Source organism: Piliocolobus tephrosceles, chromosome 19 (assembly GCF_002776525.5).
Source record: "Piliocolobus tephrosceles isolate RC106 chromosome 19, ASM277652v3, whole genome shotgun sequence".
NCBI classification, from domain to species: domain Eukaryota; kingdom Metazoa; phylum Chordata; class Mammalia; order Primates; family Cercopithecidae; genus Piliocolobus; species Piliocolobus tephrosceles.
This window is the reverse complement of record NC_045452.1, coordinates 26,904,346-26,922,351: the sequence shown is the minus strand read 5'-3', so window position 1 is coordinate 26,922,351 and position 18,006 is coordinate 26,904,346. Positions and strand designations below refer to the sequence as shown.

The 18,006-nt window shown below is 54.8% G+C and overlaps 1 protein-coding gene across 1 annotated transcript in view; it reads left to right on the top strand.

Moving 5' to 3' along the window:
- Positions 1-256: 256 nt before the first annotated feature.
- PHF21B (PHD finger protein 21B) overlaps positions 257-18,006 on the top strand; it is a 132,842-nt gene continuing 115,092 nt past the window's right edge. The window contains exons 1-2 of the mRNA XM_026447969.2: positions 257-361; positions 1,227-1,292. Of these exons, the coding sequence (XP_026303754.1) occupies positions 308-361; positions 1,227-1,292 (120 nt within the window). The 5' untranslated portion in view covers positions 257-307. The remainder of the gene's footprint in view (positions 362-1,226; positions 1,293-18,006) is intronic.

The window sequence follows — 18,006 nt, the reverse complement described above, 5'->3', positions numbered from 1 at the left end:
GGCTGCGCGGGGCTCCCGGCGCCGGGGGGCCATGCGCCGGGCCGCGCCGGCAGCCCGGGGACCCGGCGCAACTTGCCGGGCAGCCTGAGGAGTTGGGGCAGCCGCGGGCTCGGCGCCGCGGCGCCCGGAAGCCTTTCTTCCCCCTCGCCGGCCCCCTTCCCTTTCGGCCGTGGGGGAGGGGGCTCGTGTCCCCCCCACCGAGCCCGGAGGCCGCGTCCGCCCGCGCCCGCTCTGGCTCCCGCGAAGCCGCGCAACTTCCCGGGAGCCCGAGCCAAAGTGAGCGCAAAGTGCTGCCCAAGTTGCCGGGATGGAGCTGCAGAGCCGGCCCGAGGCGCTCGCCGTGGAACTCGCGCGCCACCAGGTAGGTGGCCGGGGGCCGGGGAGTGTGTTGCGGGGCCAGGGGGTCGGGGGACCCGAGCCCATCGTCCTCTCTTCCCGGTCTCGGGATCTTCCAGGCTGGAGTTTGCCCCGGGGCCGGGGGCGAGGGAGTGAGCACACGCGCAGACCCCCTTCTGGGCTCCCCTTCGCCCGCCCCCTGCGCTGTCCTGCACGGTTTGGGGGAATCGAGGGCGCGTGGGACCCGAGCCTGGCGTCTTCTCTTAAGCGATGTAGGGTCTGCATGACTGGGAGGGTGCCTGGACGGGGCCCCTTCGTGAGCCGGCCCAGGGGAGGGGAGTGCGAACAGCCCCCTTTCCGGCCTCCCCTCCGGCCCCGCGCCCGGGGCGAACCTGCCCTGTGGGCGTAAGTAGTTTTGGCGATCGCTGCTGGCGAGCGGCGGCGTGGCGGCCGGAGCCTGAGCGGGGCTCGGCGTGTGCGTGTGTGTGTTGGGGAGATTAGGACGCGACTTGAATATTTATGAGCTTTGCTCGACACGGACTCGCCGTGTTTACTTGGCTCTTTGTTCCTCCCCCCTCCCCCGGCACACACTCACTCACTCGCACACGCACCCCGGCCTGCAAACTTGCACGGCTCGGGGCGCGCCGCCGGGTGGCCTCGGCCCCCGCCCCGCCCCGCGAGCTGCCCCGATGAGGCGGCAGCCACAGGTAAGCGGCCCCGCGCGGCACTGCCCGGCCGCCGCGCGTGCGGGACGCGGCCCGGGAAACTTGGGGTACGCTGCGGCCGGCCCCGCTCGCGGGGCTCCGGGCGGGGGGTGCCGCGGCCCGCGGGGCTGGGGCGCACCTGACCCCGGGCGGCCGGCTTGAGCCCGCTCCTCCGTGTTTCCGCAGAACGGCGACCTCAAGAAGCAGCTTCACGAAAGGCAGCCGCGGATCGCCGCGCTCAGCGACAAACAAGTAAGCGAGGGGATCGCGGGCCCCTCCCCGGGATGGGGCGGGAGGGTAGCCGGGCACTTTGGCGGCGCCCTAAAAAGTGCCAGCCTGGGCGCCGCACGCTCAGACTCCCAGAGGGGTCTGTCTCCAGTTCTCAAAGTTCCCCACCCCTCCCCTTTCCTGGAAAGAAAGAGCCGGGTTCTCTGAGGCGGCGGGGAGAGCCGGCCCGGCGGGGGCCGAAGAGAGGAGCTCACTTAAAAGGCGGCGCGCGGCCCGGCGTCCATTTTGAGGTGGTGGACATGTTTTTGGAACGTGGCGATTTCTCCCGGCTCGGAGTCTCCCGCTTTGCGCTGAGGCGGCCGTGGGGGCGGAGGGGGGCGGCCGTGGGGGCCTGGACACCAAACTCCTTGGAAGCGATTTCTGGGTTCCGTGGCAAACCTCGTTTTGAAATCGTTCCTCGAGGCTCCCCACCCGACCTTCCACTTCCCCAGCTTCACTTTTTATTCTTGGAACCTGACGCCAGCTCCCGGGGAACAAAAGAAAGGCGCCCCCTTGACCCCCCAGTTCTGCTCCAACTTTGGGCTCTGGGCGTTAGGTGTAGTTGGGGACACCTGAGAAGCTCCCCCGCGGCGGGGGCGCGGCCGCCCCCCCCCCTCCCGGCCCCCCCCCGGGGGGAAAAGTTGTCCATTGTGACTTAGTTGCGCTGAGCTCAGCGCTCGGGGTTTCAGCACCACGAACAGATGCCGCCGCCGGAGCCCGGCCGGCCGCGCGCCCCCGCCCCCTGGCTCTCGCCCCTCCCCCGCTGCCCCTCCCCCGCCGCGCCCCCTCCCCGCACTCGCGCGCCCGCCCCTTCCCCGCGCAGCTCGGAGCCGAGAACTTTGAGCAGCGCAGCCAATGGCGCGCTGGGGGCACCGCGCTGGCGGGGATGGGGGCGGTGGCGCCCCTCCCTCCGCTGCCCCCTCTCTCCCTCCCTCCGCGCGCCCCGCCCCCGTCCGCGCCGCGCCCCCGGCCATCGATCGCGCTTCCTTCGGAATGCCGGCCGCAGCCGCCAGCGCCAAACTTGGACAGCTCCGGGCCCGCCCCCGCGCGCCCCCGCCCGGGCCGGCCCCCGCGCTCCCACCCTAGCCCGGGCCGCCCCATCGGACGCCCCCTCCCCCGAGGGATTTTCTGGTGTAGTGGAGAGAAGTGGAAGAGGCTGGTGCGGCTGTCGGTGACCCTGGCGAAGGAGAATTCGGAGGCCGGGCGTTCGTGTCCAGTCTTTAAAGTTAAAAAGTGATGGGAGGGGGCGTGCGCGAGTGACTGCGGGGGGGCCCAGGCTTGCTGAAAGGAAGATGGCAGTGCCGCGGGCCGGCGCCTGGTCTAGGCCGCCGGGCTGGACGGGAGGCTTGGGACGAATGCACTAACCCCTTTCTGTCGGTGCCGCGGCCCCCCCGCACCCGGACGCGCGCCCCCGTCCGGGAGTGGAAGCTTCCATTCCCGCCGGAGGGGGGGCCCGGCGCGCGGCCCCGGCGAAGTCGTGGAGTTGGCGGGGGGGAGGGGACCCAGGCCCGGCATTACCATTTTGATTGCTTTGATGCCATTTTTGGAGGGGGAGGGGTCGGAAGACCCTTTTCCGCAGAGCACAAAGCTGTTCAATCACTGTGTGGAATCAAATCAGATACTTTCTTTAAAAAGAAAAAAAAATCCGCCACCAGATCTGGTCCAGTGTGATAGCTGAGGGTTACTAAGCCCTTTTTTCACTGGCTAAAACGGCAAGTTGTTGACTCCGAGTAGAAGATTTAAAAGAGAGAGAGAAAAAAAAATCCAATCACCTAGGAGCTTTTATTGGAACAATGTCTCTTTATGTTTCTGCGTGGCAGTAGTTTTACTATTTGGAATGACTCTTCTGAGCTTGGGTTTGATCATTTCTTCTGTATTGTAGCAACTATTTCAAGGCTGTTTAAATTTTTATGATGATAGTAAATGAGTCGCTATTTATTATCTGTCATGCTGGAATTTAGATAAGCCGAAAGAAACATTTGAAAATCCTGTTTGAAGGTTGCAGCAGCTTCGGGAAGGAGCTCTCCGACTCCGTGCTGCCTTTGCCTTTAAATTTGAACTCAGGGAAGGAGGCTTGCTTGCGAACTGACCTCCATCTTTTTGTGTGTGTGAATGTGTGTTTAAAAAGAAAGAAAACAAGGGAAACTTTTGTTCTCCGGCCTTTTAGAAATGTTTCCCTTTTAAATGACTAAAAATAACATCGGGTAAGCAGCCAGGATTTGGCCTGGACATTGGAACTTGTGTCTGTAACTGCAAAGGTGTTGTTTTTCCGTTTTCCTTTGTGGCATTTTATATAACAAGGGCTCATAAAAGAGGGAGGGGAGGGGGCTGCAGCCGTGGTTCAGCATGCTAATAATGCCGCCTTGCCTTTTCCGGGCTCTGCGTTGAAATCTTTCAAGAGGTCACCTATGAAATGAGTTGGGTAGACTTAACATTTACTCCCCTCTCCCTCTCCTTGGGAGAGTTTGGTGGTGATTGGCAGCTAAGCTGGGGAATAGTAGATGAAAAAGCGCTTTGGAGGTGACTCTAGGCTGAACTAGGGTTTTGAAGAGGCTCTGCTTGGTCACCCCAGAACCTGCCCAGAAGGGCCGAAATGGGGGAATGGAGATGAAAAGGCAAGTGTGTCACAGTTTGTTTATTTAACTCAACAGAAAATTAAAGGCAGAATTCTTTGAGAGAGTTGCTTAGGGAAACGCTCATACTATCTCCACCTCCAGAGATGTTTTCTGTGCTGGAACATCGGATACAAAGGTTAAGTTTCAATTAAAAGTGCACATGTGGATGATGAACTAGATAGTAAAATGAACAGATGACCCCATTATCCGGGTCTGTTAGCAGTACACCAGCAGTGGAATCCTGTCTTTCAGGGCCCAACATCAATTTCTCATTGTGCCCTTAGCACGACGTTTTTCTCAGTTACTTTAAGAAACATGGACAAGTGCGTAAAGGTGTTCAGAGGACTCATAGTGGTAGCTTATTGGTCAGAGTAGATAGATACAAATTTTCTGTGTAACTGTCTAGTTTGTGTCCTACCATTGGGGGACTAGGGAATAAACAGGAAGTGAGTTTACATAGGACTTTGCTATTTGAAAATGAAGTTCATATTTTCCACTAAAAAACAAAAAAATGAGGCATAGGATAGTTGGTAAGAGCTGATGAGTTATGGCCCGGCCCAGGCCAGCTAAGCTGCCTTCCCAGGTGTGGCTGCACCTTGCTGCTGAGCTGTGATTCCAATAGCGGAGGGCCCTCTTTAACAAGATACGATGTGTGAAGACTCCATTAGCTGCTCCAGTGGTTTAGGCCATGAGTTTGTAGCACATGCAGAGAGGCAGTAACATTTTTATCTAAATTGTCAAGCAACAAGCCCTTCTGTGTAAATAACAGACCCAGTGTAAATACTGGGTGGGTGGGGGTCCCCTCTTTGGAGTTCCGAGCACAGCATGTGGATGCCACATGTGAGGCCAACTTAATGCAGGTTCAGCTTTACAGTGGGATTGGAAAGAGCCTTCTGTTTGAACCGCAGTCCACGCTGCTCTGGTGTCACGAGAAGGACCCCGGAGGTGAGCTTGGGACCATGTGCACTGTCCCAAGAGTTCATGGAGTTGATGAACTCTGGGTTCTGAGGGGCTGTCCCCGAGTGCAGTGGTAAAAATACGTTGTCTTGAAAGGTGTTGTGTGTGCGCCCAGCACTGAGATGTGTCTTCGTGATTTACCAGCTGTGTCCAGCACTGGGGATTCCACCGGAGAAGCAGCCACCGAATGAAGCTGGGGGGTTATCCACAGCCCCGCCCCACACTGTTTGCAGTCCTTTGGTACCAGGACTTTGTGTTTTCCAACCTCTCCTCTCAAGCTTACTCTCCTCCAGAAAGGTGCATTTTAATCTCTCTGAGGTAAAGTGCCAGTTCTCATTGTTGAAACAGTATCATTATACATTGCAGAAAAAAATCAGTGCAACTCCAAAAGCTCCACACTTCATACTGCTAGGGGAAGATTGTGGGAATGGGACAGCAAGGCCAAGCCTGATTTTACCCCTGGTTAGCCTGGCTACCACCTGTGTGGCCTTCACCCCCCACCTCTCACACCCGCACCGCACCCCCTCCAGCCCCAACACACAGCTGGAGTTTCCTGGATCCCTCCATCCCTTTGTCGCCCTGGGCCCACCCACCGCCATCTCTTACCTGGAAGATAGTGGTAGCCCCTTCACTGCATCTACTTAACAACAATAACAAAACCACTTTGTTGAGATACACTTTCCATACACTCTTCACCTATTTGAAGTGTGCCGTTCACTGGTTTTTCGTACATTCATAGATCTGTACAGCCTTCACTACCATCCATTTTAGAATATTTTTATCGCCTACTGAAGAAACCCCTTGGCTGTCACTTCCCTTCTCCCCTTTCCCCCTTCACCAGCTTTAAGCAACCACTAATCTCCTGTCTCTAGAGTTGCCTGTTCTAGGCTTTCGTATGAATGGAATCATACTACGTGTGTGTGTGTGTGTGTGTGTGTGTGTATAAAATGACTATATAGTATGATTATGCTATGTATATAGTATGATTCCATTTATATGGAATACATATATTTACATCTTTTCGTGACTGGCCTGTTGCACTTAATGATTCAGGCTTCATGCAAGTTGTAGCACGTATCAGTATTTCACTAGCTTTTATGTCAGGACTTAGCACCGTGTAGAGAGAACTCATCTTGTCCAACCGTTCATCCACGAGTGGACGTTTGGCTTGTTTCCACCTTTTCCTGTTGTGAGTGGCATGCTGCGTCTACTCTTTTGCCTATTGTGAGTGGCATGCTGCATCTACTCTGGGCCCTTCCAGTACATTCTTCCCCAGAGTCAGTGTCTTAGAATGTGAATGAGGTCACAGTGCTCCCTGGCTCACAACCTTACGGTGGCTTCCCCTTGCTCTTGGGATGAAACCCAGGGGCCTGCAGAGCCACAGGGATGGCCCTGCCCACCTGCTCTGCCTCTGCCCCAGAAGCTCCCCCTCGCTCCTTCGGGGCAGCTACAGACACCTGGAGTGCTTTCCTGCCTCTGGGGCATTCTTAGCTTTGCTTGTGTAATCTCCCTACATCAGCTCTTGTGCTAGGCTAGACTGTAAGCTGCCTGAGGGGTGCCTGCTGGGCTCCCTTCTGCTTTTTCCCAGGGCAGTGATGGTGTGAAGATAGGCAATGATTTGTTAACTGTCCTAGGGGAGCCCCTAGCCTGCAGTAGGCCTGGAGCAAAGGGAAGATTTTGAAATCATGTGTGTTGACATGAGTGGACCCAGAGATGAATGAAACAAGCTCTCTGCCCTTGCAAACCTGACAAAAGAGTGAGGTGTGGAGAACAGTTTCAAGGGACTTCTGGAAAAGGGCTGTGAAAATCATGCTGCAGGAACACCTGCATCATTGCTGGCCTGGAAACCGAGGACAGTTTCCAGAAGGGGGTTGCCTGGGAGATGTGTCCATAAGGCCTCCTGGGGAGTGGACGGGCAGGGATGGCAGCCAAGCTTGTCAAGGCAAAATGGCCCCAGAGAAACCCACAGTGGGAGGTAAGGACGCTACTGAGTTTTCTGGCAGTAAAACCGTGAATGAGGAGGAGAGAGAGGGCAGAGAAGGCCAGCTGGGGCAGTGTAAGGAGGGTGTCACATGCGGGGACAGAGGGCCTAGAGTTGATACTGTGGCCTCTTGCTGTACCCAGTGGCTTCTAGGGCACGAGGCAGGAAGGTGTGTGTAGGAGTGCAGGGGTGCTGAGGGCAGGTCAGAAGGGAGGAGCGCGAAGGATGCCTGGGCTCCCCAAGTGCATGAGATACTTAGGTGTTTGTCACCTGCGTGGGGAGCCTCTTGACAGGCCCCATTGTTGTGGGAAGCACGAGACTGGTGCTGGACCCAAAGCTCTGGGTGACCTGTACATAAACCAGCCTGTGAGGGTGGGGGTTCCAGGTGACCTTCCCCCAGACTTCACCAGAGGTTCTTAGAGCCAAAGAATTAGTGGGGGACACCTTTGGAAGCCCCAGAAAGCAACTGAGTGGGTAACTCTGCTCGGTTGAAGAAGAAAAGAGTGTATGTGTGTATGTACGTAAGTGCAATTTATAGTTACATGTTTACCAGTTACATTTTTATTTCTATTGATTTAATTTTCTTGGCCACATGTATATAATGACAAATATTTATGTGTTGATATATGTCAATACAACATTATACATACAAAGCCTGTGTAATGTGTATAAAATAGTTAACATTTTGTCTGTTACCAAAATGAGAGGAAGGACTTGTTTTTGAAGTCAGGAAAATAATTACCATTCTGCTGAAGTAAATTTTACTAAGGAAGGTGGTGATCAGCATTCTGTCATTTTGGTGACATTTAGGAGATAAGAAGAATTCTGCTTTTTAAAGATTTTTATTAGAAAAGCAACACATGCTCATCTGGAAATGGCAGTATAAGTTTGAATATCGTAAAATGCAGGTCTCCCTTCTTCCTGCCCCACTGTATCCTTGGGCGAGAGCCGCGGCCTCAAGGTGTGCCCATCAGAGGGCCTCAAGGTGTGCCCATCAGAGGTGTTGGCAGATGCATCTATGATGTTGGAGAAACACTGTCTCACACAAGTCCATGGACCAGGCATCACTATTCCGAGACCTACTTTTCACACCAGACATAGTATTGTGGACGTCTCTTGGGAACAGCCCACGAATACGAAAGGAGTTTCCACCAGAAATAACTGGGGATATGGAAGTGGCGGTGGAGGGATATGTTGTGAGTGACGGTGACATCTCACTCTATGAGGCTCCACACTTGCTGAGGGCTTTCACTTGATGTCTGCTCACAGCCCACAGCTGTTTTCACATGCAGTTGGGGAGGCAGGTGCGTCCACAGTCACCTCTCGAGGCTCAGTGAGGTATCTGTGTGAGGTGTCTGGCCACCAGGCTCACCCAGGGGGCAGATGGGACGGTGTGCTGTGCTGGGGGGTGTGGGGACAGCTCCAGGGAGGTGACATTTGCACTGGTAGAGAAAGTGGTGGCAGATTGCACACTCACTGCCATGGCTGGCTGTGGCACTGTCTTCAGTGTGCCTTCTTCATCTTCCTTGATGGACGTCTTTTTATTTGATTGTCAGGATAATCCTGGGACTTGGGTCGGACTGGGCTGGTGAATCTTCAGGATGGATCAGAGGAGGGCAGCTTTCCGAGGTTGAGCCGCTTGGGACTGCTGTGAATGGAATTGTCAACTCTGCCCCCTAGCCGGGGTGCCTCTGTGTCAGTCCCCTGCTCGTCTCCAGCTGGTCTCCCATGGTGTAGGGTATAAGGTGATGTAGCCAGAAGAGCAAAGGCCTCAAAGTCAGCATATGGGTTCACGGCCCAGCTTCCTGCGTCTCAGCTGAGAACCTTGGGCAAGCCATTCTGCCTCTCTGAGCAAGCTCCGTTTGCCAGCTGTGAAGTGGGGATGGGAATAAGACCCATTCACCCAGTGATTGAGATGAAATCAGCAGATATGAAAGTGCATTTAGATGCTACGTGAAGGTGTTAAGTGTAGGTCTGTTCCTAGAGATGAGGGTTGATTTGAACCACAGGAACCACCCCCTGCCCTGCCCGGGCTCTGACCTGGGCACTTTTGTCTTGTTACGTGTCACCACTGGAGGCGATCTTTCCGTGCAAGGGTGCCATGTTGCTTGTTGCCCCCGTAAAGGTTGACGGATCACTATGCTGACGCTGCCGCCTGCATCAGCCACTCCAAAGAGTCCGCTTTGATATCTTAGAATCTTAAAACACCTGCTGTCGGAACTGGACCACTGATTTCAATTAACTTTGAATTTTTTCAATGAGATGACTCTGATAATAACTTTGGTAGTCCCATGATGCCTCATTAGAGCTGCTGGCTATGATGATTAGCCTTGTGATTTAGCAAGTTTTTCTTCCAATGCCTTTGTCTCTTCAGGAACCGAATCATGGGCTGTGTCTTTGATTTCACTTGTGTGAGCAGTGAACACACGAGGCTGCTACTCGCCCCATCTGCGGACATACCGCTGATCCTGAGGGCACCACGCTCCTTCTTCAGCAGCCGAGGCTCTTGTGTGGGGCAGCATCTTAGGGAGGCTTTGGTCACCTCTAGGGGGTTAAGGAGCTTTAAGGGTGTCCGGTGGCCCAGCTTTGGAGGCTCTGCCCCCAGAATATCCTCCCCAGTGCTGTGTAGAAGGCTTTTAACTTTGTCTCCGAGAGGCACGTGACAAAGTGGTTTACAGTGCAGGCTTTAAAACTGGATAGACTGGAGTTCCAATCCCAGCTCCATCCTTTGCTGGCTCTTCCGCCTGGGGCAGGCTTTGCCGCTTTGGAGGCTCTGGTTCTGTAGTTATAAAAGGGGATTGATAATAGTTCATGGCCAGCCAGGTAGCAGAGTGCCTGGCGTTCGGTGAGCACTCAAGAAACAATTTCGAGAGGCCACAGGATTAGTGAGTGGTGCATTAAGCTCTGGACCCACAGAAAGTTCTCACGCAGTGGGACTGAAGACGGGTTCTGACACATCCTGGCTTTCCTGTGGGGCCCTGGCTCTGAGCAGGTGCCTTCTGGTTTTCTCTGTGGACTGGCTTGGCCCAGAGAGGTTGAGTTGCCGCGTTGAGATCACGCAGCTGGTGAGTAGAGAAGCTGTGGTCCAGTTCTGGACCATTGGGTGCCCAGCTTCATGACCTTAACCCCAACACTGGCACGTGTAGGGGGAGAAATGACAGTGTAATGGCACCAATATGAAAAGTGAGGTGTGGACTGTTACTCCAGGGCACACGATCAGATAAAAATCAGTGGAGTTTTAATGTTGGAGATGATCCCCAGCAAGTTAGTAACCGTCCCGGTGACCGCGAGTGGAACTTTCGTTCCAAAGTAGAAGTCATGGAAGCTTCCTGGGGTCTGGGTCTGGGTCTGGTCTCTGCATCTCCCGGGAGCCTGGCTCTTGGCTTAGCACCGGGGAGTGTGTGGCTGGTTGGGGACTTGGCGGGGATTGCGGGGTTGCGGGGTTGCGGGGTTGCGGAGAGGAGTCTGCAGCGCAAAAGCCAAGCCCTTCGGAGCTGGGTGGTTTTCTCCTCCTCCCTCTCGCTGGCTCGTGTGCTGCTCTTTTTATTATTATTGATGTTATTTTATACTTTGAGGTGGAGACATCTCATTTTGTAATGGTCTCTGTTCTCTGAAGGAACAGATACGCTTTCTGAAGATTGTTCTGTGTTGTTTTTGGTGGTGACTTCCTGTTCAGTAGTAGCAATCCCAGTGTGAGGAGAAACTGCTGATGCAGCTTCGCTCAGGTTACGGTCTCTGACTGCCAAGAGCGGGCGTCCCTTGGCAGCTCTGATGGGCTGTACTATATGGTTTTTTACTTTGGCTTGGTACTTGTGCTGGTCTTCTTAAAATATGGCAGAAAAGGCTGGGTGCGGTGGCTCAAGCCTGTAATCCCAGCACTTTGGGAGGCCGAGACGGGCGGATCACGAGGTCAGGAGATCGAGACCATCCTGGCTAACCCGGTGAAACCCCGTCTCTACTAAAAAATACAAAAAATTAGCCGGGCGTGGTGGCGGGCGCCTGTAGTCCCAGCTACTCCGGAGGCTGAGGCAGGAGAATGGCGTGAACCCGGGAGGCGGAGTTTGCGGTGAGCTGAGATCCGGCCACTGCACTCCAGCCTGGGCGACAGAGCGAGACTCTGTCTCAAAAAAAAAAAAAAAAATATGGCAGAAAAGAGGGTATCCATGGGAGATTTTTATTTTTTTGCCCAGGTTTGAGTCAAACCCTCATTCTGAAGAGGGATGCGAGGGGCGGGCCGGGCTGGGTCCTGGTCTCAAAGTGGGGGTGTTGCAGCCCTTCTGGCAGCGATGCAGCGATGTCCCGGGGACGAATGGGGCGAGCATTGTACGCACTGGGCGCGATTCCTGAGGCGCAGCCAGGAAATGAGTAGAGAGCGCTGTTGTCGGTACTACTTTATTAGCAATAATGGAAGAAACAGAAAGCCAGCAGGACCCCAGAGACATCATTGCCGTTGAAAAGCAGGGAGGCATCTGTGGCTTTTTGTTGATACAGAAACCTCTGAGTTGCTTTTGGTCTTTGGACGGGTGTGCCCAGAGCTGGGGTCAGCCCCTGACTTGGGAGTCTGTTGAAATTGAGGGGACGTGCCCCCTGCCGTGGCCTGATGGCTTATGGCTGAAGCTAAAAGCATAGAATGTGAGAACTAAGGGGAACACCTCGGCCATGCCCCTCATCTTACCCGAGGGAAACTGAGGCCCCGGTGGGGATTGGGGATTGCACCCAGGAATCAGATTGAGCCCCTGTGACTCCAGGTGTTCTGATCACTGCGCTTTGCCCATGCAAGAAACCTGTTGTGTTTGTTTTCACAGTTAGATTCTCTTCACCAGAGTTTTCTTTCTGAAGCCGCTGGCTCCAGAGGGCAGCCTGTGCGTGAGAGTTGCTGGGTCCCGCACGGATGACCTTATGTGTGGACAACAGGACTGCCAAGAAGGGACCCTCAGGGCACCCAGATGTTTTGAGAGCGGTTGCTAGACTCTCCAAGTAGTTGACTTCTGAATTGCCTAAGCAAGAGACAGGCAGCTTTGGCAGGGCACAGTGTGTTCCAGAATGGTCCATGCGATGAAACTTACTAAATCAGATTGGCTGCAGATCTGCAGGTGTGGGTAGGTTTCTTCACCTTCTGTGTCCCTGGAGAATCAGGAGTCCCTGCAGCCGTCACCTAGCCCAGGTTTGCGTATTTCTGTTTTCAGAGTCTACATTTGAGGGTAGGGGCCAACTGTGGGCTTGTTAGGGAAGAGATATTCCCCAGAATAGGAAAGGAGCTGAGAGAGGGTGATTTGGAGGGGTGGGCCTCTTGAGTGGAGGCTGCGGTTATGGAGGCAGCATTTATGAGAAGCGGCAACAGAAGGGTCTGTTGGGACCTCCCTGAGGGGACAGCCTGCAGGCTGCCCCTGGGTGAAGCTGTAGTCAATTTGGGGAGAGGCTTTTTACCCCCGGAAAAAGAAAATGGCTGGAAAGAGGCAGGAGAGGAGGGGAAGGGAGAGAACGAGAGGGAGAAGAGTTTCTCTTTGATGTCATTCAGGCGGAAAGCCAATCTGCACATGTAAATGAACTTGAAAATGTAATTAAAAATATATACATATTAGAGACTATGATCCAGAATTTAATGTGAGATGCAGCTCACAAAGTGACAGGTAGCATTTCCTACAATCAGCGATACTGAGTCTCGGCTGTGATTAATGTGTCTCAGTGGTAATAAATGCACCACAGATAAATGCGGGAATTATTTGTTAAACTCCAGGTTGACAGCCCCATTGAATGCAAAGCTCTTGTTTGCCCACATTGCCCACGCCCACCTCCCTGCAGCCAATGCAAGAAGGTCCCCCCAAGAGCCTGGAAGGAGAGGTGACAGAGCAGTTATTGGGGCCATCATGGACTGAGGCCAGAGCCCTCGAGGTCATTCCAGCCATGGGCATGGGGAAGTGGCAGAAGTGGGCACCTCACGGGAAAGCCGCCAGGAGCCACCTGTGGCTGCCGTCTCCAAGTAGGAGCTGGGACTCGGTGGCCCAGGACCTTCAGCGTAAGGGACTGGAAAGGATGAGGGTAGTGGAGCTGTCTGTGTCTGAAGCCTTTTTGTGTATTCTCCGGGGTGTGACCAGATCAGGAGGCTCAGCTGGGAGGGCCCCGCACCAGGCTCGTGAGCAGTGGGCAGAATAGGTCCTTGTGGTGCTCACAGACTCGGCAGGGAGACAGGTGATCGACGAGAAACACAATACATGACATGTATGACATATGGAGTGGGTCGGAAGGTGGCAGGTGTTCTGGTGAAAAGAGCAGGGGAAGGGGTATGCACGTGTGTGTGTGTGTGTATGCGTGTGTGCACACGTCTGTGTATGCTTGTGTGCGTCTGCATGTATGCACACGTGTGTGCTTGTGCACGCACGCGTGTGTATCCGTGTGTGCATGTGAGTGTGGGTGTGTGTGTGCGTGCATGTGTGCATGCATGTGTATATGTGTGCATGTGTGTATGCGTGTATGCATGTGTGTGTGTATAGGACAGTTGGCAGCTTTAGAGAGTGGTCTAGAGAGGATCAGAGAGTCAAATGGGGTGGGCACCGTTCCTCTCAGTGTGACCACCTGCTGAGTGTTTGAGAGGGAGCACCCCTTTCATGGGGCAGAATGTTGACCACAGATTGGAAGTTAGGTGAAGGCTGATTTCTGCCCTCAATCTGCAGGAATTCCCTGATGATAAGAGCTGTCTGGACTAGAACTGGTTGTTTAAAGCCTTCGTCTGCCAAACCACCTCTCAATCAGTGAAGGAGAAGCGGCACCAACCAGCAGTCGTGCGGGGAAGCCTGGCTGATGCTCCCTGACTCTGAGATCTGTGATTCAGAAATCTTGAGACTCATCAGGGACTCTGTCGCTGTGTAATTACAACCTGAGGCTCCCGACCTTGGCAGGGATGGCAGACTCCAAAGCTGTGGGCCAGCGAGTGGTCCTGCCGAGGGCTGAGCACTGAAAAGAGACCGAGCCCCTCAGCCGGGGGCAGCATGGCCCAGCACCCCCCTGTTGTCATGTGGCACGGGCCCTGTGCCGCCGGCTCCTTGCATTTTTCAGGAGAAGCCAGAAATGAAGTGTGATGTTTGGAAGTAGGCAGTGAATTACGGCCTTTCCACATATCCCCGGACAGAAGGGATGCCCCTGCAGATAGAGGTGACCGTCGCCTCTGCGACCATCTTTGAGCCTCTTGCCATGTCCCCTCCGCTGTGCCCTTGACACCTGGCTCCTTCGTCTGCATTGTCTGGGCCCCGGCGGAGGTGGGCAGTCACCCTGACCTCAGGGACAGTCTGTCTTTCCCTTGGATAGCTCTGTCACGCGGCGGCGGTGGTGGTGGGGGTGGGGGTGTCATCTAGTAATTTCTTCCCTCCCTCATCTCTGTCGCCACTCAACATCTCGCGAGGTGCCGACAAACCGAGTGCTGAATGCAGTGACTGAGTCAGACTCAACCCGTTGAGATTCTAGAACCATAGCATCCCAAAATGCAAAGAGTCTGTGTTGGTGAGTCCTGAGATTCGAGACCTTGGTTCTACAACAATCCAAGCTCCCAGGGTTTAGCGACTCTGCAGTCCCAGAGTGAGCCCCAAACTCCTGGAAGGGAAGGAGCCGATCACACCACCAGAGTGCCTCGGGGCTCCTCAAGGATGTGTATCTCTCATTTAGATAAGTAAGTGGAACACAAATGCATTTCTGTAAATAGACTCGTTCCCCAGCCCCCCACACGCTCCAGCCCCAGCCACTGCCTCGTTGGAGTTATTTTATTAACGTGTTCTGCTGAGTGGACTTGAATGGGGAACGCAGCTTCTCATATTGTGGATCTAATTATAAGCCGAGGGACGGTACCAAAGAAGCGGCTTTGAAGGGAGAAGAGTCTGGCAGCTTGGTTGAAAGTGTCCTTTAATGAACTTCTGTGGCACTTGTATCTTAGCAACACATTTTATTACATCCTGGTGCAGCTGGACTTGCTATACAGTAATTCATCCCCCCACACCTCCCCCCACCAACCTTGGCGACTGGAGGGAGGGATGTGCCCACCCGCTTCCCCAAGGCAGTGTTTGCACCTCTGCTGCTTTGTTTAGTTGATGAAAAAGGCAAACACAGCTCTGAGAGCCGGGGACCTGGCTGGGGACCTGACTGGGGACCTGACTGGGGACCTGGCTGGCTGAGTAGAGTGTATGAGCTGGGCTGGAGGGGTTGGGCAGTGGGCGGCCTCTCAGCCTGACCTGCTACGAGTTCAGATGCCATCAGATGCCACCACTGCAGGCTGCCGTGCAGGTCTGCTGATTCTCGCCCTGGCGCTCCCCAAGTTTGGGTATTTTTATCTGGACTTCTTTCCCATAATGACACTAATTTGGATACTGCGGAAGTGGGGACATTGGCACATCTTTCGTCGCAGTCAGCAGCCTGTATGTAAGTGGGGGTGGGGGAGTGTTGCTGAGACGAAGTGGGCGCCAGGGGAGGAAAGTGGGTCTGAAGCTCTGGGCCAGGCTGCCCCGGCCGGCCGGGCTTAGCTGCGTGTGAGCCCAGGGGTTGCGGCCGGTTACTTTTCTCTGTGAGCCTTAGCTTTCTTCTCTGCTGCGTGAGTGTCCTGTGGACGCCGTAACTGATCCTCACAAGCTGGGCAGCGTAAAACAGCAGAATTCATTCTCTCACTGTTCTGGAGGCCGGAAGTCTGAAAGGAAGGTGTCAGCAGGGCCATATTCCGTCCGGAGGCTTGAGGGGAGGCCCCCTCTCTTGCTTGTGCCAGCCCCTGGCGGCTCCTGGCAGTCCTTGGCTTGAAGACAGCCTTCCAGTCTCTGCCTCCGTCTACACCTGGCAGTCTCTGCCTCCATCTATACCTGGCTCTCTTAACCCCGGGGCCTGTCTGGGAGTCTTATAATTCACCAGTCATGGGATTTAGGGTTCACTCTAAGGCACAATGACCTCAGCTAACTAATTACATCTGTAATGACCCTATTGCCAAATAAGGTCATGTTCCAAGGTTCCAGAAGGATCTGAATTTGGGGGGACACCCTTCAACCCAGTACCTCCGCCAGCTGAAGCTAGTCCTGCCTACCTCAGATTCAGGTTGCGGGGATGCCCCGGGCTGACCCCGCATCAGGTGCCTTTGGCCCAGTACGTGGGTCCACTCCCTGTCCTTCTCTCACAACCAGGAGCTGAGATGGACAGACTGTGAACCCGTACTCCATCCCGAGCAGTGGGATGTCAGGATCTTCTGAAACTGTGACCGGGCAGGTGGTTTGAATATTTGAAATCAGGACCATCTCAGAAAAGCTGAGGTGCATCATTTACTCTAGTTTGTGACTCTTCACAGGCAGAAGGTTTGACATTAGGTTGTGTGTGTAGTTTTGAAAACCAGCCAGCTGAGAGTTTCACCCTGATTTGTTTTCATCCAGTGGCGAGGAAAGGATGCTTTAGAAGCACAGTCGACCTGATAGGGATGCGTGTTCTCCTGGGTGCACACACAGCTTCCTTGGTGCTGTTTGGCCTGCAGGAAAGTGAAGAGTCCCAAGTTGCTTGTCTCCATGAGCCTCAATTTTTCTCATCTGTAAAGTGGCTAAAATGAAGGCCTCTGTCTCCAAGACCTGTGGTGGGGATTAACTGGCTTGAGGAGAAGCGTGTGTGTAAACTGCACCTTGCCGTGTGTGTGTGGGTGGTTCCGGACTCGCTGTTCTTGGCTGTGGCCTATTCTCCGGTTGACCGGGAGGGAGGCTGGGGTCTGTTTCAGCCTCCCCATCATCTGGGCTGTGGGAGAGCCCTTGGGTATGGGAGGATGGAGCTGGTACCGCTGTGGTGGGTGAGTGTGGACAGGCCTCTGCTGCCTTCACTTTCAACAACACGGAGGCCTGCCATGATCCGCCTTTTACCGGAGAGGACACTGAGGCTGGACAGGGTGTGCTGGCTCACCTGAGGGCTTGTCTCTGAAGCTGGAGTGTGAACCGGCTTGGTCTGGGTCCCGTGTCCCTGTGTTGTCTATATGTTAAACTGTCTCCCAGCCAGAATGGAGCCCAGCCCGCCCAGCCAGCAAGTCCTGCCAGGAATCCCAGTGAGCTGCCGGCCCCACCCCGAGATGCCGCACGTGGATGTGTCTTTTCAGGTTTACGTGGTTCCTGCCTGGACCTGATGCCTTGCGGTCCCCGGCATCTCAGGGAGTGGCACAGTGGAGGTGTCCCTTCTGACCAAGTGTGGGGACGCAGAGTCCTGTGCCCTGTTGGACTTGGTGGATTTGGGTAAAGCTCAGATCTTTCTGAGTCAGTCTGCATCTGTAAAATGGGGACGAGGCTCTACTGCCTGCTTTACAGCGGGGTTGCAAGGCTGAAATGAAGAGAACCAGGGAGACCTGGGATGAGGCCAACAGGATCGTGTGAGCAGGGCGGGTAGGGTCCCGAGAGCCTGTCTGTGGGGTCATCGTCAGATCGCCACTCTTGTCCTCCTGTTCCCCACCCCACCACGTCACTCAATCTTATACCTACTGTGTGCTGGGTGCTTTACACGTTGTTTGGTCCACAGAAAGTGGGGCTGGAGCTCTTCCGTGGAGGGTGGTGGCCAAAAGCCAGAGCCGGCCTCAGGCTGAGTTGGTGGGGACCCTGGCTCTGCCGCCCACACGTGCACATGTAGAGGTTCAGTCCCGCATGTGGAAGACACATATCGCCTCTGCTCCTGCCTCTTAGGTGTGTTCCAAGGTTTGATGTGGGTGACGTGCTCGGCGGTCGCCTGCTGTGCTTGGCATCAGCCAGCAGTGGAGCAGGACTTGGAAGGCCGGCCTGGGACACTGGCTGGTGGCTCAGGTAGCCCTGATACCATTCTCAGTGACTTGCTCCGGTTGCCCTGGCATTGAGTGCGTCCACGCTGTGGTGCAGCCACAGCACCGCGTCCCTGTCAGTTCCTCCCGCGCATTTCATCGCCCAGCATCCCTGGGCAGCGGCAGCTTCTGCAAAGTGGCTTCAAGGGGGCTCTGTTCAAACACTCCAAGGGTCCTCCCCTGGCAGGGGCATGAATGGTGCTTTCTGCAACTTCAGAGGGCGTGGAGAGAAGGGATTAACACAGAACTGAGTTTCTGCTGAACTTAGAGAACTTCTAAGAATGCACTGAGAGAACAGTCTGCCCTTGAGGCAGTGCGCTCCCTGTCACTTAGGTTGGTCAAGATAAGGGA